Source organism: Lithobates pipiens, unplaced genomic scaffold, assembly GCF_037356315.1.
Source record: "Lithobates pipiens isolate NorthernLeopardFrog02 unplaced genomic scaffold, aLitPip1_a1.2 Scaffold_30, whole genome shotgun sequence".
Lineage (NCBI taxonomy): Eukaryota > Metazoa > Chordata > Amphibia > Anura > Ranidae > Lithobates > Lithobates pipiens.
This window is the reverse complement of record NW_027507791.1, coordinates 40,881,045-40,904,068: the sequence shown is the minus strand read 5'-3', so window position 1 is coordinate 40,904,068 and position 23,024 is coordinate 40,881,045. Positions and strand designations below refer to the sequence as shown.

Below are 23,024 nucleotides of genomic sequence, written 5' to 3'. Positions count from 1 at the left end.
GTTGGGGGGCACTGTAGGAGGTTGGGGGCACTGTAGAAGTTTGGAGGGCAATGTAGGAGGTTGGAGGGGGCTATAGGAGGTGGGGGGGCTGTAGGAGGTTGGAGGGCACTTTAGGAGGCTAGAAGGCACTGTAGGAGGTTGGGGGTCACTATAGGGGGTTGAGGGTCACTATTTGGAGGCTAGAAGGCACTGTAGGAGGTTGGAGGGCATGATAGGAGGTTGGGGGTCACTATAGGAGGCTGGAAGGCACTGTAGGAGGTTGGAGGGCACTGTAAGAGGCTAGAGGGCACTGTAGGAGGTTGGAAGGGCACTGTAGGAGGTTGGAAGACACTGTAGGAGGTTGGGGGTGCTGTAGGATGTTTAAAGGCACTGTAGAGGTTGGGGGTACTATAGGAGGTTGAAGGGCACAGTAGAAGGATGGGGGCACTGTAGGAAGTTTGGAGGGGAGGACACAGTAGGTGTCACGTACCTTGGAGGAGACTGAATTGACGAGGTCGGCCTCTCTTGTATCTCCCACCCAGGCCCCATTGGGAGTGGAACAGAGGGAACCAAGGGCCAGAAGGAACACGAGTGCCTGCAACTGTGGACCCGGAGCTTTGCAGCAGAGGAAGTGATCTTGGACAGGCAGGTGAGCCGTCAGGACAGGATGGATCGTCTGATACCAAGGATCAGCTGGGCTTAAAGGGGAATTCCGCAGAAACAGTGGAGCTGGAGCTACTTAGGTCCTTGATAGGCTTGCAGCAGAAGATAGCAGAAGGTTGCGGGATTAAGGTAGCAGGCAAAGGCAGGATGGACAGCAGCAAGAGCAGGGTCTTGAGGGAAGCCAGGTTCGGCAGCAGGCAGAAGACGAGGTACAAGTCAGCAGGCAGAGGCCACAAGAATAGCCAGGGTCAGAAGCCGGGGATCAGAGCAAGAACAGGATCCAGGAGCAGGGTCAGAGCAAGCCGGGTTCATCAGGAGGTATCAGACAGAAGAACAGCGGGTGCAGGGTAACAGGAACAGCTGAAGATCAGTCAGCAACCATCTGGGGTCAGAGCACTCCTTTAAATAGGCCTTCTGGTGCCAATTGGCATCATGGGCACACATCTGCTTGTTCACGCAACCCGCCTCGCACGTGTGTGCGCTTTGAGGCGCACAGGCGTGTGAGGACGCCTGCGCGCGCGTGCGTTAGTGTGAGTGTGCAATGGATGGGAGAAACTGGTTCTCTTAGGCCGCGTACACACGCGCGGACTGTTTGCCCAACCTTGTTCGGCAAACAGTTTGTCAAACAGTCCGCTCAAAATTTGCATGAGCGGACTTGCCCACACACGAGCGGACTGTTTGACGAACAAGGTTGGGCAAACAGTTCGCTCAACTTTTGAAATGAACGGACTCGCCCACGTAAGGAGGAGGCAAATCCGCCCATTTCAAGCGCGTGTACAGGTAGGCGGGGCCCGCGAAGGAGACGTCGCGGGCTCCGCCGCCTGGAATGGGCTTAAAGGGGAACCCCAACGCCGAAAAAAATCGGCGTGGGGGTTCCCCCCAAGTCCACACCAGACCCTTGTCCGAGCACGCTACCCGGCCGGCCAGGAAAGGGGGGCGAGCGAGCGCGCCCCCCCTCCTGAGCCGTACCAGGCCGCGTGCCCTCAACATGGGGGGGTGCCTTGGGGAAGGGGGGGCCGCGCGGCCCCCCCACCCCAAAGCACCTTGTCCCCATGTTGATGAGGACAAGGGCCTCTTCCCGACAACCCTGGCCGTTGGTTGTCGGGGTCTGCGGGCGGGGGGCTTATCGGAATCCGGGAGCCCCCTTTAAGAAGGGGGCCCCCGGATACCGGCCCCCCACCCTATGTGAATGAGTATGGGGTACAATGTACCCCTACCCATTCACCTGTGAAATAAAGTACAATAAAACACACAACACAGAGAAAAAGTATTTTATTGCACAGCCGGGGGTCTTCCGTCTTCGGGGGTCTTCTCGCCGGACTCCTCCGCTATGTGTGTGTAGCTCTTTTGCCAGCGGAGGAGTCCGGCTTTCTTCCTCCCCGCCGCCGGCCTCTTCTCCCGACTTCGGGGGTCTTGTCCCCCTCTTCGGTTCTTCTGCCGGGCCACCGCGCCTGGTCCGGTGGCCCGGTCTTCTGTCGCCGCCTTCGGTTCTTCTGCCGGGCCACCGCGCCTTCTTGTAGCTCTTTTACAGGCGGTGGCCCGGTCTTCTGTCGCCGCTGTCGCCGCTGTCGCCTTCCGTTCTTCTTCTTGTTCTTCTTGTTCTTCTCCAGGAGATGTTGACACGTCGCTCCCTCCGGCCGGAATGCCAGAGCCGCCCTGCGCTGTGACTTATATAGTGACAATGGGGCGGGGTCACATGGTATATGTCACATGGGTTGGTCACATGGGTTGATGTCACATGGGGACTATGACATCGTAAGGGGGCGGGGTCACCATGTGACCAACCCATGTGACATATACCATGTGACCCCGCCCCATTGTCACTATATAAGTCACAGCGCAGGGCGGCTCTGGCATTCCGGCCGGAGGGAGCGACGTGTCAACATCTCCTGGAGAAGAACAAGAAGAACAAGAAGAAGAACGGAAGGCGACAGCGGCGACAGCGGCGACAGAAGACCGGGCCACCGCCTGTAAAAGAGCTACAAGAAGGCGCGGTGGCCCGGCAGAAGAACCGAAGGCGGCGACAGAAGACGGCGACAGAAGACCGGGCCACCGGACCAGGCGCGGTGGCCCGGCAGAAGAACCGAAGAGGGGGACAAGACCCCCGAAGTCGGGAGAAGAGGCCGGCGGCGGGGAGGAAGAAAGCCGGACTCCTCCGCTAGTAAAAGAGCTACACACACATAGCGGAGGAGTCCGGCGAGAAGACCCCCGAAGACGGAAGACCCCCGGCTGTGCAATAAAATACTTTTTCTCTGTGTTGTGTGTTTTATTGTACTTTATTTCACAGGTGAATGGGTAGGGGTATATTGTACCCCATACTCATTCACATAGGGTGGGGGGCCGGTATCCGGGGGCCCCCTTCTTAAAGGGGGCTCCCGGATTCCGATAAGCCCCCCGCCCGCAGACCCCGACAACCAACGGCCAGGGTTGTCGGGAAGAGGCCCTTGTCCTCATCAACATGGGGACAAGGTGCTTTGGGGTGGGGGGGCCGCGCGGCCCCCCCTTCCCCAAGGCACCCCCCCATGTTGAGGGCACGCGGCCTGGTACGGCTCAGGAGGGGGGGCGCGCTCGCTCGCCCCCCTTTCCTGGCCGGCCGGGTAGCGTGCTCGGACAAGGGTCTGGTGTGGACTTGGGGGGAACCCCCACGCCGATTTTTTTCGGCGTTGGGGTTCCCCTTTAAGCCCATTCCAGGCGGCGGAGCCCGCGACGTTTCCTTCGCGGGCCCCGCCTACCTGTACACACGCTCGAAATGGGCGGACTTTCCGAGCGGGAACAGTCCGCTCATTTCGAAAGTACAGCGGACAGGCCCACACACGGGCGGACTGTTCGCTCAAACACAGTTTCAGCGGACAGTTTTTCGGAATTTCCGAAAGACCTTGTCCGTCCAACTGTCCGCTGAAACTGTCCGCTGAAAGCCCACACACGAGCGGACTGTCCGCCCAAACACTGTTCAGCGGACAAGGTTGGGCGAACAGTCCGCCCGTGTGTACGCAGCCTTACAGTAGGAGGTTGGGGACACTGCAGGAGGTTTAAGGGCACTGCAGGAGGTTGGGGGGGGGGCACTGTGGGAGGTTGGAAGACACTGCAGGAAGTTGGGAGGCACTGCAGGAGGTTCCAAGGCACTGTAGGAGGTTGGAGGGCACTGCAGGAGATTTGAAGGCACTGTAGGAGGTTGGAAGATACTGTAGGAGGTTGGGGGGGGTGGTGCTGTAGAAGGTTTAAAGGCACAACCCTTTGATGAAGTCACGCATTCAGTGATGCAACTCATCAAGGAGGAGCCAGGTGTCGCCACTTCCGGTTGCAGCCGAGACCGGAAGTACCTTACGTAGCTGTAGCTAGGATTGTTAACTGTAAGTTACCAAGTGTTTTCTTAAATAAATTGGATTGAAATACTGCACTATTATTATATTATACAGGCCACATTTCACCTCAAGGGACCTCTTTGGGTAATACATGAGTGATAAATGGTTAGTCCAGACCTTCTGTATTTAATGTCCAGGACAACAAAGTTTTATGCAAGCATGCAGGCGACATCAGCATGGATAAAACTTTATTGTTCTGGAAAACAAACACAAAAGGTCTGCCTGGACCCTCCTTACTCTACTGCGCTTCACCTAAAGAGCCCTGTTTGAGCAAGACACGTCTGAGGTCTAGGTGTACCTTCTGTAGTCAATGTCCAGAATAATAAAGTTTCATCTATCTGGACATCATCAGAGTGTGGCCGGTCTCTTTGCTTTTGGCATGGTGGGGGAAGCTCCAATTAGCTGGCACTGTTGCCTACAGGTGTGGGCAAACCATTGATTTGGAAGTGGCGGCCCTTTCTGAGATTTCGGGAGATGCACCTTGTTGTGGTAGAGATGGACGGTGCCAAATCGCCAGATGTCTCCAGCAGGCCTTTGACACCTCCCCTCATGCTGGCCATGATGGTGGAATAGCAGATTTGCACCTGAAGCATCAGGAGGTGGCAGCGACATCTCCTTCCTCCCGCAGAAGGATCAGACGTGGTGCGACTCCTCCTCTCCTCAGGACTGGCTCCTTTTGCGGTAGAGGTAAGCGTTACTCACTTGGTTCATGACGTCAAGGCCGCTGAGAAGCGGAGAGAGGGCGGACAGGTACCAGGCCAGCCCGGTGACATTGGCGGTGAACCACAAGGAGCACATTCCCAGCATGAGACTGCCGCACGCCAGCAGGTACCCCAGGAGGCCGGACGTGGCGTGGTAGAGCTTCTGAGTGGCCAATGTCCATCGCTGCACCAGTTTAGGGGTAGAGTAGGGTCACCCCACCCAGATTCTGGACCACAGTGCACAGCACAGTCAGCAGGCCCACTAACCCGTGCCAGGTGGAAAAGTGAGGCTTCTCCTGGTATACTTTGTTGGTGTAGATTATACCCAGGCCCAGCAGGGAGCAGAGCACCACCAGTAGCTGCATGGCCATATTACACCAGATGAGCCTGAAGTCCAACCTGGTACCAGCACTGCTGTGGATTTCTGTGGGAATCGATCGGTTGCTGAGGATCCAGGTGATGTCCATACCGAAGCTTGGCTTGACCTGTAGGGGTCTCTGTATGAGGTGAGAACCTGCTCTCAATCTTTTGCTGGCTGGAATTCGGCCAGCAAAAGTCCGATGGAGCATAAACGTGGTTGCATTTTTCGACCAAAAGCTCTCATCGGTCTTTTGCTGGCTGAATTTCCAGTCTTGTGTACGTGGCATAAGAGTCATTAACCACTACTCTCTGAATTTTTTCTTTTAGCCAGTTTTCTATCCATTTACAAACTGATCTTTCCAAGCCTGTGTTTAAATGGACAGACAGAGCAGTGCCTTGGGAGCGAGCCAGCCTGGGTGCCCCTATACCAAGGTGCTTGCTATTGAGGGGGCACTCGGCAGGGGGGAGGAGCCAGGAGCAGCGGCAGGAGCCCTAAAAAGAAGGACAGAGCAGGTAAGTATAACATGTTTTTGATTTAAAGAAAAAACAAATGAGCCTTTAATGTCACTAACTTGTAAGAACAGGAATACATAGGCTATCATTGCTGATCAGGGCCAACGACAAGGGGGTAACACTGGTCCTCCAATATGGGGCCTGGCCCTGCCAATTCTGAAGCGGGGGCCCTGAGGTTAAAAGTGGACTCCTAACTTCTGAGCACCCCTATAATAATCCCCACTCTACAGCTTTAAAAAAAAAAATTCTCTGGGCCCCATTTATTCAGTGTGGGGGGGGGCAGAAAATGAATTATTGATTGGCTTTTGGGTTTGATGATGTAATCTGCAGTGCCACATTTTCTGACAATTAAATTAAAGCGTCAGCCTACCCTAGGCTAAACCAAAGATGGCCTTGCGGTTCGCCCGGCGGTCGGTTCGCGGCGAACTTTGCTCGTTCGCGATTCGCCAAACCAGCGGACTTCTGGCGCTGTTCGCGGCGGACATATTCATTTACATTGTGAAGAACTTTGACCCATGACACGTCCATCATGGGGTACAGGACATCCATTTGAGACATTTCAGCACATGGACATACCCCCTACCTTATAAATAGACCTGATCTGGCGGCCATTTTACATTCTGTCTTTTGTCAGTGTGTGTTTTTGTGTTTGTGTCTTTATTTGCAGATAATAGTCATGCAAACGATAATTTCTCCAAATAGAACATTTTTTTTGCAGCCACACAATGTATGATATAAAAAAGAATACATTTTATTGTACAAAATTATCTTTCAAAGACATATAAAAGAAACACATATCGATGCTCTGATAAAAAACATATAAAAGAAACACATATCGATGCTCTAGTAAAAGATATATAAAATAAACACATATTGATGCTCTAGTAAAAGACATATAAAAGAAACACATATCGATGCTCAGGCAATGTTATAAAATATGTTTCTAAATCCCTGATATTTCAGACAGAAGACACAACTACATATATAGCTTTGGCAAAATGTCTTCCTACCAAAATAAAAAACCTAACCTGTTTCAACTGGCAACATGGCTTGGCTGTGCGAATCTCCTTCATGTTACGTTGCTTCTATTTGTGGCCACGGGAGGTGCGCACCCGCTGCTCGCCCCCCGAAGCCGATGCGAGTGCCCAGCGGTCACAATGTAAACACAGAGATCCCGGTTCTCTGAGGGGAGAGGAGACAGATCGTGTTTTCATACAAATTACCGATCTATCTCTTCCCCTAGCTAGTAACCTCCCCTGTTCAGTTAGAACACACACTAGGGAACACAGTTAACCCCTTGATCGCCCCCTAGTGTTAACCCCTTCACTGCCAGTGACATTTTTACAGTAATCAAATGCATTTTTATAGCACTGATCGCTGTATAAATGCCAATGGTCCTAAAAATGTATCAAAAAAGTCCGATGTGTCCGCCATAATGTCGGAGTCATGATAAAAATCGCAGATCGCCGCCATTACTGGTAAAAAAAAATGCTATAAATCTATCCCCTATTTTGTAGATGCTATAACTTTTGCGCAAAACAATCAATCTATGCGTATTGCAATTTTTATTACCAAAAATATGTAGAAGAATAAACATCGGCCTAAACTGAGAAAAAAATCTGCTTTTAAAAAAAAAAAAATGGGGATATTTATTATAGCTAAAAGTACAAGATATGGTGTTTTTTTCAAAATTGTCGCTCTTTTTTTGTTTATAGCACAAAAAAGTTGATCAAATACCACCAAAATAAAGCTCTATTTGTGGGGAAAAAAGGACGTCAATTTTGTTTGGGTGCAGTGTCGCTCGACCGTGCAATTGTCAGTTAAAGCGACGCGGCGCTGAATCGCAAAAAAAAAATGCTCTGGTCATTCCGCAGCCAAATCTTCCGGGGCTGAAGTGGTTAAGGAATCAGGATAGTCTACTGTTTACATACTTGCATAATAAGTTAGAGCCTTTCAAAAAGAAGTATGGGTTTTATTTTTTGTTTTTTAAATCATACTTACTGCATCCACCTAGGTACGGATGCAATGCGCCATCTATTCCCCCACTGATTACCGGCATCTCCGTGTTTACATGTGACCGGCTGTGGTTGGATAGAGCCAATCACATGGCTAAAGAGCCGCGGACGCAACACGGCGTGGCCGCGATCGTCACCCTGCACGCCCCCGCGGGCTGTTCTGGGATGTTGTCATATGATGTCGTCCCACAATGAGATCCACACCACTCCGCCGTCATTTGACGATGGGCGGGCGGCAAGCAGTTAAAGGGGCTTTTTTTAAATAACAAACATATTATACTTACCTCTACTGTGCAGTTTGTTTTGCACAGAGTGGCCCTGATCCACCTCTGCTGGGGTCCCCCCGGCGGCGCTGGTAGCTCCTCCCCACATAGGGTGTCCACGTTGGAGAAGCTCTCTCCTTGGTGGACACCCGTGCCCGACGCGCTCTCGAGTCCTGCTTCTGCGTTTATTCACACAGACAGCAGGACCCGCCCCTCAGCGCCCGTGTCATTGGATTTGATTGACAGCAGCGGGAGCCAATGGCTGCACTGCTATCAATCTATCCAATGAAGAGCTGAGATCACCGTTTCCACCGTGGGAACGAACGGGGGGGGGGGGTTGGTTGGTTAGTGTTAGGACCCAAAGGGCCTAATATGGATGGGAGGGGATGGGAGGGGAACCCCACGCAGTTTTTTTTTCTCAAACTTCAATTGCCGGCAATTCTTTTTACGCGGGCGGTCAGCTTGCGCCTTAACAACCAGCTATACACTGCTAAACGCTGATAAGAAACCGGCACAACAACAGAAAAACGCTGGGAAAAAAAACGCTCATGTTTTCTTTATCTAGTGTTTTTTTTTTTTTGAGAAACCACTTCAGCCCCGGAATGTTTTACTCTCTTAATGACCAGGCCATATTTTGCGATACTTCACTGCCTTACTTTAACTAACAAAATTGATGTCCTTTATTTTTCCCACAAATAGAGCTTTTTTTGGCGGCATTTGATCACCTATTTTGCGCTATAAACATCAAAATAGCAACAATATTTTTTTCCTTTTTGTTATAATACACACCCAATAAAAAATATGTAAAAAATCTATTTTTTTCATCAATTTAGGCCAATATGTATTCTGCTACATATTTTCGGTAAAAAAAATCCCAATTAGCTTATATTGATTGGTTTGTGCAAAAGTTATCGTGTCTACAAACTATGGAGTATTTTTATGGCATTTTTATTTTTACTAGTAATGGCGGTGATCAGTGATTTTTAGCTGGACTGCGACATTGCGCCAGACAAATTGGACACTGAGTGACACTTTTTGGGGACCAGTGACACCAATACAGTGATTAGTACTAAAAAATGCACTGTCACTTTATAAATGACACTGGCAGAGAAGGGATTAACATCAGGGGAGATCATAGGGTTAAGTGTGCTCCTAGGGAATGCATTCTAACTGTGTGGGGGATGGACTGATTCGAGGAAGAGAGAGATCTGTGTCCCTGATTAGCAGGAATCACAGATCTTTATTTTCCTGTCAGACGGAACGACGGTCTGCCTGGTTTACATTGGCAGACCGCTGTTCTGTCACTCCTCCGAACAAATGTAGGTGGCCAGTGACCATCATGGCCCGCTAGACCAGCTGATAGGTTCCGCTTTGTCCAATCACAGCGGGAGTGGGTCACCGGCGGTGCAGGCAGACCCGTAAGTCACAAACAAAGTACAGGTACGTTGTTTCATGCAGCTGGGTATATGTGTGGTGGGTGGTCTGGAAGTAGTTAAAGCTCCTAGTGTGCATGGAGCCCAAAACTCATCATTAAGAACAATGTCCCGGCTCCATTCACAGCTGCACATGAGATTCTTGCTCTGGGCTCATCATGAAAACCTTCAGTTCTGGTCGGCGGGATTCCAGATTTTTCAGTTCCCTTGTAGCTTCATCTGACAATTCAATGTTCTCAATCCTAGAAAAGAGGATAGAAATGGTCATCAGATCTCAGCAGATCAATCTAATATCCTTTGTTCTCTGAGGTGCAATTATGACTGATGCAGTATCTCACAAAAGTGAGTACACCCCTCACATTTCTGTAAATCTTTTCTTCTATCTTTTCATGTGACAACACTGAAGAAATGACACTTGACACGTCTACAATGTAAAGTAGTGAGTGTACAGCTTGTATAACAGTGTAAATTTGCTGTCCCCTCAAAATAACTCAACACACAGCCATTAATGTATAAACCGCTGGCAACAAATGTGAGTACACCCCTAAGTGAAAATGCCCAAAGTGTCCATATTTTGTGTGGCCACCATTATTTTCCAGTACTGCCTTAACCCTCTTGGGCATGGAAGTAACCAGAGCTTCACAGGTTGCCACTGGAGTCCTCTTCCCCTCCTCCATGACTACATTACTGAGCTGATGAATGTTAGAGACCTTGCGCTCCTCCACCTTCCGTTTGAGGCTGTCCCACAGATGGTCAATAGGGTTTAGGTCTGGAGACATGCTTGGTCAATCCATCACCTTTACCCTCAGCTACTTTAGCAAGGCAGTGGTCATCTTGGAGGTGTGTTTGGGGTGGTTATCATGTTGGAATACTGCCCTGTGGCCCAGTCTCTGAAGGGAGGGGATCATGCTCTGCTTCAGTATGTCACAGTACATGTTGGCATTCATGGTCCCCTCAATGATCTGTAGCCCCCCCAGTACCGGCAGCACTCATGCAGCCCCAGACCATGACAATCCCACCACCATGCTTCACTGTAGACAAGACACACCTGTCTTTGTCCTCCTCACCTGGTTGCCGCCACACACGCCTGACATCATCTGAACCAAATAAGTTTACCTTGTTCTCATCAGACCACAGGACATGGTTCCAGTAATCCATGTCCTTAGTCTGCTTGTCTTCAATATACTGTTTGCGGCTTTCTTGTGCATCATCTTTAGAAGAGGCTTCCTTCTGTGATGACAGCCATGCAGACCAATTTGATGCAGTGTGCTGTGTATGGTCTGAGCACCAACAGGCTGACCCCCCCACCCCTACAACCTCTGCAAAAATGCTGGCAGCACTCATATGTCTATTTCCCAAAGACAACCTCTGGACATGACGCTGAACACGTGACCTCAACTTCATTGGTCAACCATGACGAGGCCTGTTCTGTTATACCGCTTTATGGTTTTGGCCACCATGCTACCGCTCAATTTCAGGGTCTTGCCAATCTTCTTACAGCCTAGGCCATCTTTATGCAGAGCAATAATACTTTTTTTCAGATCCTCAGATTTCTTTGCCATGAGGTGCCATGCTGAACTTCCAATGACCAGTATGAGAGAGTGAGAGCGATAACACCAAATTTAACACACCTGCTCCCCATTCACACCTGAGACCTTGTAACACTAAGAGTCACATGACACCAGGGAGGGAAAATGGCTAATTGGGTCAAATTTGGACATTTTCACTTAGGGGTGTACTGACTTTTGTTACCAGTGGTTTAGACATTAATGGCTGTGTGTTGAGTTATTTTGAGGGGACTCACTACTTTACATTGTAGACAAGTGTCATTTCTTCACTGTTGTCACATGAAAAGATATAAGAAAAGATTTACAAAGATGTGAGGGGTGTACTCACTTTTGTTAAATACTGTATGTATAATTATTGGTATTTATATTATTATTATTTATTGGCCTAATTACTGACTAATCTGTAATAACCCCCAAACCCATACTTCTCTTTTAAAGCGGTCATAACCAGAATTCTATGCTGCTCTTAGTCCTCTTTTACGTGAACACTGTCAAGCAAAAAAAAAAACAGGAAGTTGAAGTGCATCTATAACTCATTTAGGCTGTCTGTGAAAAACAGGAAATGACCCCGAATAGCCCTTACATGTTGTTGCCATATAAAGTTTCTGATTCAACAGTTCACAGTGCTGATAAGAGATGGCAATCTCCGCCAAGCCCTAACATGGGTCTTCTATTATATCTCATTGTGATTCTAACAACATCCACTGCCCTGAAGAAAGGGGACCTCATCCCCAAAATGCATTGGCTGTATTTGATGCTCTTAGCCAATAAGGATTTTTAAAATACTTTTAAGTGATATGAGCTTTTGTAATAGTCGCTTCTCAACACCTACTCCAGACTTTATTTTGATGACGTCATTTTTTTAATTTGCTGTGTTGCCTCCAGCAGTTATGTTGGCAAAGCAATTTTTAATTTTTTTTTCTGTGCGGTCATTAACTGCTTTCCACCCACGCTAAACCCGAGAGACGGCTACACCTCAGGCTTACATTGCCGGGAGGGTGTCCATGGATGTTCTCCAGTGATCGCGTTGCCTGCGTGCCCCCTGCGGCGCGTGGATGGAGTGCTCTGTGATTGCCCAATCCTGTGGATTCAGCTGATCACAGATCGGGGTAAAGGGTAGCTATGTGCACGACAGCAAAATTAGTTTAGTTTTGTTTCTGTTCATTTCCGTTGATTCGTAACGATTCGTAATTTCGTAAGACGTGGGTTTTGGTATTCAGACTCGTTCGTGTTTTTGTAAGAGTTTTTTTTTTCGTTGATTTGAAATGATTCGTATTTCCGTTAGTCTCATTTTCGTTGATTCGAAATTCGTATTGTCGTTAAATTTCATATTCGGATGCGTTCGTATTTTCGTAAGCGTTATTTATTCATTGATTTGAAATGATTCGTATTTCCGTGAGCCTAATTTCTGTTGGTTAGAAAATTGTACTTTCGTAGATTTAATTACATTTGTACTTTCATGAGAATGACTGCCTCATTTATTCGTACTTTCGTAACATTGTTTTTGTTGATTCGTAATCGGAGCATAATTCGGAATTTTTCATATAATGTGTATGCTATTATATGTTTAAGAAACCAAGAATTTTTCTCTTGCAAGTCACAACTTAACTCACAAATCGACCAAAACAGTGCCACCGACCCAACCACACCCTATCTGGACTCTGTATGGAATGCACTGCAGTCTAACACAGAAAAACACACAAGGGAATAAGAAACAAGCTCATTGGGGGAAGGGACAACCTCTTCAGGGGGAAGGGACAATGTCTTCAGAGGGAAGGGACAACCTCTTCAGGGGAAGGGAAATCTTATTGGCCAATGTCCAGAAATATTTCAGAACTAACGTATTTGTTCTTTCGAATTCTCAATCAGCAGGATTTTTGTTATTTTGTATTCGATTTCCGTTTTCCGAATATATTGGTAATTTAGATTTTTCATTCATTTTGATTTTCATTAGTTTGACTTTTTGTTCGGTATTTTCGTTGTTTCTATGTTTTCGTTTTTTTCGGATTTTCATTCTTTCATATTTTCACTGTTTCTAATTTGAGGTGATCAAATACCACCAAATAAAAGCTCTATTTGTGAAAAAAAAATTATAGCAATTTTATTTGGGTACAGTGTTGTAAGACCACAAATTGTCATTCAAAGAGTGACAATGATAAAAGCTGAAAACTGGTCTGGGCAGGAGGGGGGTTTAGGTGTCCAGTAAGCAAGTTTTTAATCTAATTGTTCATTTTTATGGTGTCACCCTATGGCCACTGTTTTTATGATGCTTATTTTATTCTACATTCTCCCCTGTATCTGTATGATGTAATTTTCTTCTTCAATGGAAGTTCCTGCAATTCACACACTGAGGTGAGGAAAAATATTAATTTTAACCACTTCAGATACCAATATCTACCACATAATATAATTTTCCTGAAGCTTCTTCATACAATAAACCAACTGGGGATTCCAAGTGTTTGGGGAGTTCAACTATCCAATAATGAATGTCTGCAGTGATCATCTCTGCTCCATACAGACCAGACATAGAGATCTCAGGAAGAGAAGTCACTATTACAACAATTGGAGTCAGAATAATTACACGTTTTGGATGTTAAACTGTCCAAGAATATTAATGTCCCAGTCAGTCCTGTTATACTCACTTTAATTCCTCTATCCGGCTTGTTGTCAGAGCTTCTATCAGATCCCTGAAATGAGGACCCTCCAGATTGTTCCCTGACAGGTTCAGTGTCCTCAGTGTCTGGTTATTTCTTATTCCAGATGCCAGGTGGGGGCAGGACCTGTCTTTCAGGTCATTATAACGCAAACTGTAGAAGAAGAGAAGAATGTTAACAGAAGAAAATTAATTTCTCCCCCAGGAATGAATGTAACTATTCTATACATGAATTTCCCTTTATTGGAATCATTTATATTAAATCACTTTAGAAAAACTCCAGGAAATAGGAATTTTAAAAGAAAAATGTATAATGGAGTATACCCCTTAATATTCTCATCCATGTGTAGAGATGGGGATATCTCTGTACACAGGATGAGCACAGAATACAACTGACATGACTCGTATTGTGCTATAATCTCCTTGTGTGTGGAGCATGAATGGTATCAGCAGACAGTGTGAGGCCGGAATCAGCATTGCTAGTGATTGGATGGGAGTATTTTTATCTGATATTATATTTATCTCTGCTGATAAGAGCTCTGTACTCATAGGAAGTAATGGGGGGATGCCCTGACACTTAAATAGCGGATGGTAATGTCAGATGGAAGACATTTACTGTATATAAAGCTCTGATTGCTTATTACAGTAAAATTTGATTCACCATAATCTCATATATTTATATAGATACCCGACTAAATTTAACGCTTACCTTTTAAAGCTTTTAGGGCTTTTTGTACATCACTATACAATTTTACCATATAATCTTTGCACAATCAACTCTAAATTGACCAAAACTACGTAATATGAGGATGTACCCAATCTATCCAATCAGTTTGTATCCAATCAGGCAGGGTTGTGCACTATATAGTTGATAGTAGATATAATAAAAATTGTACTGTGTGACAAGCTTTGGAAAAAGTCTGTTTTGTAACTGAGTGTGATAAGATTCTAAGATTACAGCTAACAATAGAATAACTTTCCTTAAAACAAACTATGAGGATCTTGCGAGCTACCTATTTTAAAAGTGACAAAATATATAAAAAACAAAATATACTAGACGAGTAATAATGATCGACAGCTGCTAGCACTGATCACGTCCCATAAAGTCGTGTGAAAACAATATAAATAGAAAATTACTATGCTGCGCTATCTCCTAACATTAGCTCCAAAAATACTTTTAAAATACCTACTTTACAATGATAATAATAATAATAATAATAAAAAGAATAAAAAACCGTGATAAACTAACAAAAATTATAATATATTCCAAAAACTATATATAGAGTTTTTTGATTGCTGTGATGATAAATTCTGTTAAGTGTCACATTCCATAGAGAAAATAAAAATAATAAGCAAACTAATAAAAGTTAACTACCATATATTTAACTTTTATTAGTTTGCTTATTATTTTTATTTTGTCTGTGGAATGTGACACTTAACACAGAATTTATCATCACAGCAATCAAAAAGCTCTATATACAGTTTTGGAATATATTATAATTTTTGTTAGTTTAACACGGTTTATTATTATTATTATTATTATTATTATTTTCTCAGCATTATAATGTAGGCACTTTACAAGTATAGTCATTTTCTATTTATAATAATTTTCCTTAATTTAGCCAGTGGGCTAAATTCCCCCATCCACAGAAACAAGGTGGATAGGGGAATCCCCACTGCCGGGGCATTGTATTCCGATAGTAGGACCTAGCCCTGTCAAAATACCTTGATCAGTGGTTTCAGCCACTGATGAAAAAAGCTTTCCAACTTGTCTGTTCAACAGAAGTTGACCTAGTGATCAACTTCTCTTCAATAAGTATGTCCACACACTGATCAAAATTCAGATGGTCCTTGTTAATCCAGCCATATTCTGATATATTTATAGCCAGCTTTAGACAACAGTCTGGGATTGGCTACTTAGGGACACGCAAAATTGGATCAATTTGGTTTACAATATAATTTTTTGAAGGATTGAAGAGTTAAACTGTCCCAGAATATTATTCTCTCAGTCAGTCCTGATATACTCACTGTAATTCCTCTATCGGGCTTGTTGGCAGAGCTTCCATCAGGACCTTGAAATCAGGACCCTCCAGATTGTTATGTGACAGGTTCAGTATCCTCAGTTTCTGGTTATTGTGTATTCCAGATGCCAGGTGGAGGCAGGAACTTTCTTTCAGGTGATTACCAACCAATCTGTAGAAGAAAAGAAGAATGGTACTAGAAGAAAATGAATTTATCCCCCAAGAATGAATATAACTTTTCTCTACATCAGGGTTAGGCAACCTTTGAGAGGTGGAGATCTACCTGGACAACAAGGAAGAGATCATAGGTCCCTGGGGTTTGGCAAAGTTTTTTTTGTGAGAAGTTAACTAGCAAGCCCACAATGAAATGTAACGCCAATGACTGTATGGAGAAAACTTAAACAGGGAGCTCGGATGATGGACAAGAGTTCCCTGCTAAGATCAGGTGCTAGGAATGCATGATTTGTCTCATATGCAGCAGGGTCCAAGTACTAGTGCCAAACTACCTTTTGGTGAACTGTCAGGCACCAGCGGCCTAGTACATCCTGGCATTTTACACACCAGCACTGCAGTATCACATGGCAATGTGGTGAGTATGTGGGCAACTTCTATACAAGCATGCCACTTTTTAAACACTTATTCAATATTGAAATTGGCTGCTGAGGCACCGTATGACCTAATCTCCAGGGCTTCCCCCAATGGCTTGTAAACACCTGACTTAAGCCGCATACACATAGGCGGACTGTCTGGCCTACTTAGTCCGCCAAAACACATTTCAGCGGACAGTCCGCTCGTGTGTGGGCTTCAGCGGACTTTTTCAGCGTGCAGTCTGGCGGACTAAGTATTTCGGAATTTCCGTAATACAGTCCGTCGGACTCGCATTTCGGCGGACAATCCGCCCGTGTGTGTGCCAGTCCGCCCTACTTTTGAAATGAGCGGACTTTTCCCGCCCGGAGAAAAGTCCGCTCATTTCGAGCGGGTATCCAGGTAGGCGGGGCCCGCGAAGGAGACGCCGCTGGCCCCGCCGCCTGGTATGGACTTAAAGGGGACCCCCAACGCCGAAAAAAATCGGCGTGGGGGTCCCCCCCAAGTGCACAACAGACCCTTGTCCGAGCACGCTACCCGGCCGGCCAGGAAAGGGGGGCGAGCGAGCGCCCCCCTCCTGAGCCATACCAGGCTGCGTGCCCTCAACATGGGGGGGTGCCTTGGGGAAGGGGGGGCCGCGCGGCCCCCCCACCCCAAAGCACCTTGTCCCCATGTTGATGAGGACAAGGGCCTCTTCCCGACAACCCTGGACGTTGGTTGTCGGGGTCTGCGGGTGGGGGGCTTATCGGAATCCGGGAGCCCCCTTTAATAAGGGGGCCCCCGGATAATGGCCCCCCACCCTATGTGAATGAGTATGGGGTACAATGTACCCCTACCCATTCACCTGTAAAATAAAAGTACAAAAAAAACACAACACACGAGATAAAATACTTTATTGCACAGCTCCGGGGGTCTTCCGTCTTCGGGGGTCTTCTCGCCGGACTCCTCCGCTATCTTCTTGTAGCTCTTTTGCTAGCGGAGGAGTCCGGCTTTCTTCCTCGCCGCCGGCCTCTTCTCCCGACTTCGGGGGTCTTGTCCCCCTCTTCGGTTCTTCTGCCGGGACACCACGCCTTCTTATAGCTCTTTTACAGGCGGTGGCCCGGTCTTCTGTCGCCGCCGTCGCCGCCGCCTTCCGTTCTTCTTCTTCTTCTTCTTCTTCTTCTTCTCCAGGAGATGTTGCCTCGACGATCTCTCCGGCCGGAATGCCAGGGACGCACTGCGCTGCCACTTATATAGGGACAAGGGGCGGTGTCACATGGCTTTATGTCACATGGGTTGGTGTCACATGGTGACCCCGCCCCCTTACGATGTCATAGTCCCCATGTGACATCAACCCATGTGACCAACCCATGTGACATAAAGCCATGTGACACCGCCCCTTGTCCCTATATAAGTGGCCGCGCAGTGCGTCCCTGGCATTCCGGCCGGAGAGATCGTCGAGGCAACATCTCCTGGAGAAGAAGAAGAAGAAGAAGAACGGAAGGCGGCGGTGACAGAAGACCAGGCCACCGCCTGTAAAAGAGCTATAAGAAGGCGCGGTGGCCCGGCAGAAGAACCGAAGAGGGGGACAAGACCCCCAAAGTCGGGAGAAGAGGCCGGCGGCGAGGAAGAAAGCCGGACTCCTCCGCTAGCAAAAGAGCTACAAGAAGATAGCGGAGGAGTCCGGCGAGAAGACCTCCGAAGACGGAAGACCCCCGGAGCTGTGCAATAGAGTATTTTATCTCGTGTGTTGTGTTTTTTTTTGTACTTTTATTTTACAGGTGAATGGGTAGGGGTACATTGTACCCCATACTCATTCACATAGGGTGGGGGCCGGTATCCAGGGGCCCCCTTATTAAAGGGGGGTCCCGGATTCCGATAAGCCCCCCGCCCGCAGACCCCGACAACCAACGGCCAGGGTTGTCGGGAAGAGGCCCTTGTCCTCATCAACATGGGGCTCGCTCGCCCCCCTTTCCTGGCCGGCCGGGTAGCGTGCTCAGACAAGGGTCTGTTGTGGACTTGGGGGGAACCCCCACGCCGATTTTTTTTGGCGTTGGGGGTCCCCTTTAAGTCCATACCAGGCGGAGGGGCCAGCGACGTCTCCTTCGCGGGCCCCGCCTACCTGGATACCCGCTCGAAATGAGCAGACTTTCCTCCGCGTGTGTGGGCGAGTCCGTTCATTTCAAAAGTAGGGCGGATAGTATGGTGGACTTAGTACGCCGTATTAGTCCGCTCAAAAAGTGGTGTGTGTGGGCAAGTCCGTTCATTCGAAAGTATGACGGACTGTCCGTCGGATTGTCTGACGGACTAAGTTGGCCAGACATTCCGCCCCGTGTGTACGCGGCTTTAGAAAGCGGGAGAAAGCCTGCTTGAGGAATGATAATTTGCTCACAGTGAAGTGGAAGGACAAAACAGGATGATTTCATCCTGTCTTCCATTCACGTAGATATGACAGCCCAAATTTGCATGGCATCTGATGTTGTTGAGAAGCCTCTCTGTGTCCAGGAACATAACCATAACATGGGAGGGGATGGAATTCAATGACCAGATAATGAAGCCATATTTAGTTTCCTGCAGAGTCAGACACTGGTACAAAAAGGTGTCTATTTATTTATTTCAATTAGCTACATATAATGCTTTTGTAATTTACACAGCAACGGGAAGTGGTGGATCCTTCCTAAATGTTCAAGAAGAGCTCATCACGGCCCTTTTATATCCAGAAGGTTCTGTGACCCAGTCCCCAAATCCAGATGCAGTGAGCTAGCTGCATGAGGGGCATTTTCCTAATGTCCTCACTGGTACCCCAATCCAAAGATCGCCCCAAAGAAAATGTCTCTGTAGCAGACAAAGAATAATACAAGACACCCATTTTTTTCTGTTCCTCCCGTCCTGGCCAACCTAGTCTCTGCATCAAGGACTGCTACTGTCATTACCACACACTAGTGGAGTATAATGCTCCGTACACACAGTCAGACTTTCTGACAACAAAACCGTGGAATTTTGTTTGAAGGTTGTTGGCTCCAACTTGTATTGCATACACATGGCCACACAAACGTTGGCCAACAATTACGAACGTAGTGGCATACTAGATGTACTATGTGGTTTTTCAGCTCTTTTGCTCCACCCTTTGGGCTTCTTCTGCTAATTTCACATTAGTAGAAGTTTGGTGAGTATTGATTCGTGCTTTTCTTTTTGCTAGCTGCCATAACCCCCATATTTTTAAAAACGGCGGGCGGCTGGCTTTCAGATAAAAGTGGTCTCAGCGGCGGATTTACCACAAAATCACTTTTATTGGTGGCGGAAGAGGGCCCCCCCCCTCCAGCCGCGCGTCGGTCATCTCCAACGCTTACCAGAGCTGTCATAGCGGTGGAGATAATCACATCCGCTCCCCTTTGAGGCTGGATGCCGAGTGAGTGAAAGATGGCCCCCACTCGGCTCTATAGTATTGGATGGCAGAAGCAATGTCAAGCGTCACTTCTGCCCAAAGCTCTTAAAGGAGAAAGGAGAAAAAAATACATTTATGTTTTTATTTATTTTTTATTGCATTTTAGTTTAAATATGAGATCTGAGGTCTTTTTGACCCCAGATCTCACATTTAAGAGGTCCTGTCATGCTTTTTTCTATTACAAGGGATGTTTACATTCCTTGTAATAGGAATAAAAGTGACTCATTTTTTTAAAAGGACAGTGTAAAAATATTTTTTTTTAAATGAAAATAAATAAGGAAAAAAAAGTAAAGCACCCCGTCCTGCTGAGCTCACGTGCAGAAGCGAAAGCATATGTAATTCACGCCCGCACATGAAAACAGTGTTCAAGCCACACTTGAGGTATCGTTAGAGCTAGAGCCCTAATTCTAGCCCTACTCAAAGCTGGTAACCTGTAGATATTTTTAAACGACGCTTATGGAGATTTTTAAGGGTAAAAGTTTGTTGCCATTCCACAAATGGTGCAATATTGAAGCATGACATGTTGGGTATCAATTTACTCGGCCTAACATTATCTAACATTATCTTTCATGCGGCATAGACAGTGGTGTGCAGGTGCACTGAGCATGCCGCTGCTAACGGTGATATGCCGTTAGTGGTGGCTCCTGTACGCATGCGTGGGAGTGACGTCATCGCTGCTCCGATACCCGAAAGAAGATGGACGTTTCATGCTACAGGGGACATCGGTGACATCGCTGGCTCCTGTGTCAGGTAAGTGACACATAATGGGCTACTATGCAATGCATAGTAGCCCATTATGCTTTACATTTGCAGGGAGACAAAGAAGAAGTAAACCCATCATTGTTTACATCCTCTTTAAGTGGTTAAAGTGACAACTTTGTGTAAGAAAAAGGAAACTTTTTGTAAAATTTTAAAAACTTGTGACAAAAAATAAAAACTTCCATTGGCTCAGCATGCTCTCAGCAAATTTCTTGGATGTCTACTTTCCAAAAAGGAGCCTTTTGGGGGAGGGGGGGGGGTTGCACTGCCCTGGGCTTTAACAGAAGTCAATGCAAGTCATGCTGAAGCTGCCCCAAAGTAGTACAGGAACCTTTTTCTAAGTTGGAACGACTTGAGTCGCACCAATTAGAATTGTTCCATTGCACTTAATGGGGCACAAATTGTTGCCTGACAAGTCACGGCAGTGGCGTTGCTATGGAGGTGCAGGGGGGGACTACACACTGTATTATATTGCTTGCACTTGCAGAGCTGCAGCAGAGCAGTGCAAGCAGTGCACCTAGCCATGCGGGGGAGGCTGACTATAACACTCCCCAGTCATTAAGTCAGGTAAAGCTGTCCCTCAGGGGTCTTCGATATCTCCCAAGGCAGCCGGAGTTGGTGGGGGGCAGAGCAGGGGGTGTGGCTGCCTCCACCACTCCTTCTTCAGACTCCATCACTCTGACTGATCCCATAGTTGAAGAAGGAGAAAGAGTGACCATGCGCTGCTTGCAGGGTGCTGGGCAGGATAGACAGAAGGGAGTGACACCATGTTTTACCGCACCAGCTGCCACCAACTCTAGTGACGTCATGGAGTCAAGGCATTGTGAACAGGCCCTAATAGAGTTCAAACATCCATTTTGATGACAATGGAAACTCTTTTCATTTGTTTTGGATCTGAACTGTCCCGGAATATTATTGTCTCAGTCAGTCCTGTTATACTCACAGTAGTTCCTCTATCTGGCTTGTTATCAGAGCTTCCATCAGATCCCTGAAATGAGGACCCTCCAGATTGTTCCCAGACAGGTCCAGTGTCCTCAGTGTCTGATTATTTCTTATTCCAGATGCCAGGTGGGGGCAGGAACTGTCTGTCAGTTCATTATTCTTCAATCTGTAGAAGAGAAGAATGTTACCAGAAGAAAATGAATTTCTCCACCAAGAATGAATGAACTATTTTCTACATGAATGAAATGAATTTCTATTTATTGGAATCATTATATTAGATCACTTTATAAAACGTCAGGAGATCGACTTTTTTAAGAACATTTTTATAATGGAGTAGACACCCCAATATTGTCATCCATGTGTAGAGACAGGAATATCTCCATGCACAGGATTACCAAGGTTGCCTGCCTGCCATTCATTTTACTACTAATAACAACTGGAAATTTTACTGACGAGCACATTTTTTTACTGACATCCTTAAATAAGACAGAAATTCCTGTTATAAACTAAGACTATCGATACTACTTGACCTACAGAAGGTTTCACCCCTTTATGACCAGGGCATTTTTTTTGCTATTCAGCACTATACTACTTTAACTAACAATTGTTCGGTCGTGTAACACTGTGCCCACTTTGTATCATTTTTTCCCCACAAATATAGCTTTCTTTTGATGCTATTTAATCAGAACTGTTTTTTTTTTGCTTTCTAAATGAAAAAATACCAAAAATTTGTTATACAATTGTTATACAATTTTGCAAACAAATGAGCTTTCTTCATAAATTTAAGTCAAAATGTAGTGCTACATTTCTTTGGTGAAAATAACCCAAATCAGTGTTTGATATTTAGTCTGTTTGAAAGTTATAAAGTCTACAAACTACAATATACTGAATACAGTATATTTGAAAATTGATCAATCCTGATGTACTGACTGCCTTGTCTATTTCAGACAGTACAGATATCCCTCATAATATCAAAATGGATATATCCCTTACACTGTAAAGAGGAACTCTGCAGACTCAGATATAAGTGGGAACTCTGGGGACTCTCATGTAAGGGATGCTTTGGGAACCATGATTTAAGAATGAACCCTGGTAACTGTGATATAAGGGGGCTCTGATGTAAGAGGGAAGGCTGCAGACTCTGGTGTAAAGAGAAACTCTGTTAACCAGAGCCCCACTTACCACAGAGTTCCCAGGATTCCACTTTAATTAGGGTTCCCAGAGACCTCCTTACATCTGAGTGCATAGAGTTCCCCCTTAAATTGTAAGGGGGAAACTCTGGGAACTTTTATATAAAGGGTTTACTTGGATCCCTGATTTAAGGGCTGCACTCTGATGTAAAGGGGAATGCTGAAAACTCTGATGTAAAGGGGAACTCTAATTTAAGCCCCCATTTAAATTAGAGTTTCCAGTATTCCCCCTTAAATCAGGGTTCCTAGAGCCCCCTTACTTCAGAGTCCACAGAGCACACCTTACATCAGAGTCCACAGAGCACCCCTTACATCAGAATTCCCAGAAAACCCCCTTCATCAGAATCCACACAGCACTATTATGTCAGATTCCTCTGTTACCTTAGTGTACTCACTTGCTACCCCATAACATCAGAACCTCCCCACAGAATGATGCACACTTACTTTACCTCCATCCTGTAGCAGAAAACATTGCCCATACAGACTCAGGCAGCTGGCTTCTTCTCTCCTTTGGATTTGCAGAAAAGGCTCCAAGCAAGAGCCATAATGTCAATGCACAACTAAACCTTTCTCCCTACCGAAGCATCAGCCCA

General features: G+C 46.4%; 1 protein-coding gene across 4 annotated transcripts in view; it reads right to left on the bottom strand.

The window, feature by feature from the left end:
• The window catches only part of LOC143942692 (NACHT, LRR and PYD domains-containing protein 3-like), a 235,938-nt gene that overhangs the window by 69,460 nt on the left and 143,454 nt on the right, over positions 1–23,024 (bottom strand). For 3 of the 4 annotated variants that reach the window (XM_077464070.1, XM_077464072.1, XM_077464071.1), the window contains 4 exons: positions 21,243–21,407; positions 15,539–15,703; positions 13,500–13,664; positions 8,247–9,531 (listed from right to left, as the gene is read on the bottom strand). In XM_077464070.1, coding sequence (XP_077320196.1) covers positions 9,411–9,531; positions 13,500–13,664; positions 15,539–15,703; positions 21,243–21,407 — 616 coding nt within the window. In that variant the 3' untranslated portion in view covers positions 8,247–9,410. Of the gene's footprint in view, positions 1–8,246; positions 9,532–13,499; positions 13,665–15,538; positions 15,704–21,242; positions 21,408–23,024 lie in introns of those variants that run through there. The other variant, XM_077464073.1, reaches the window with a different exon arrangement.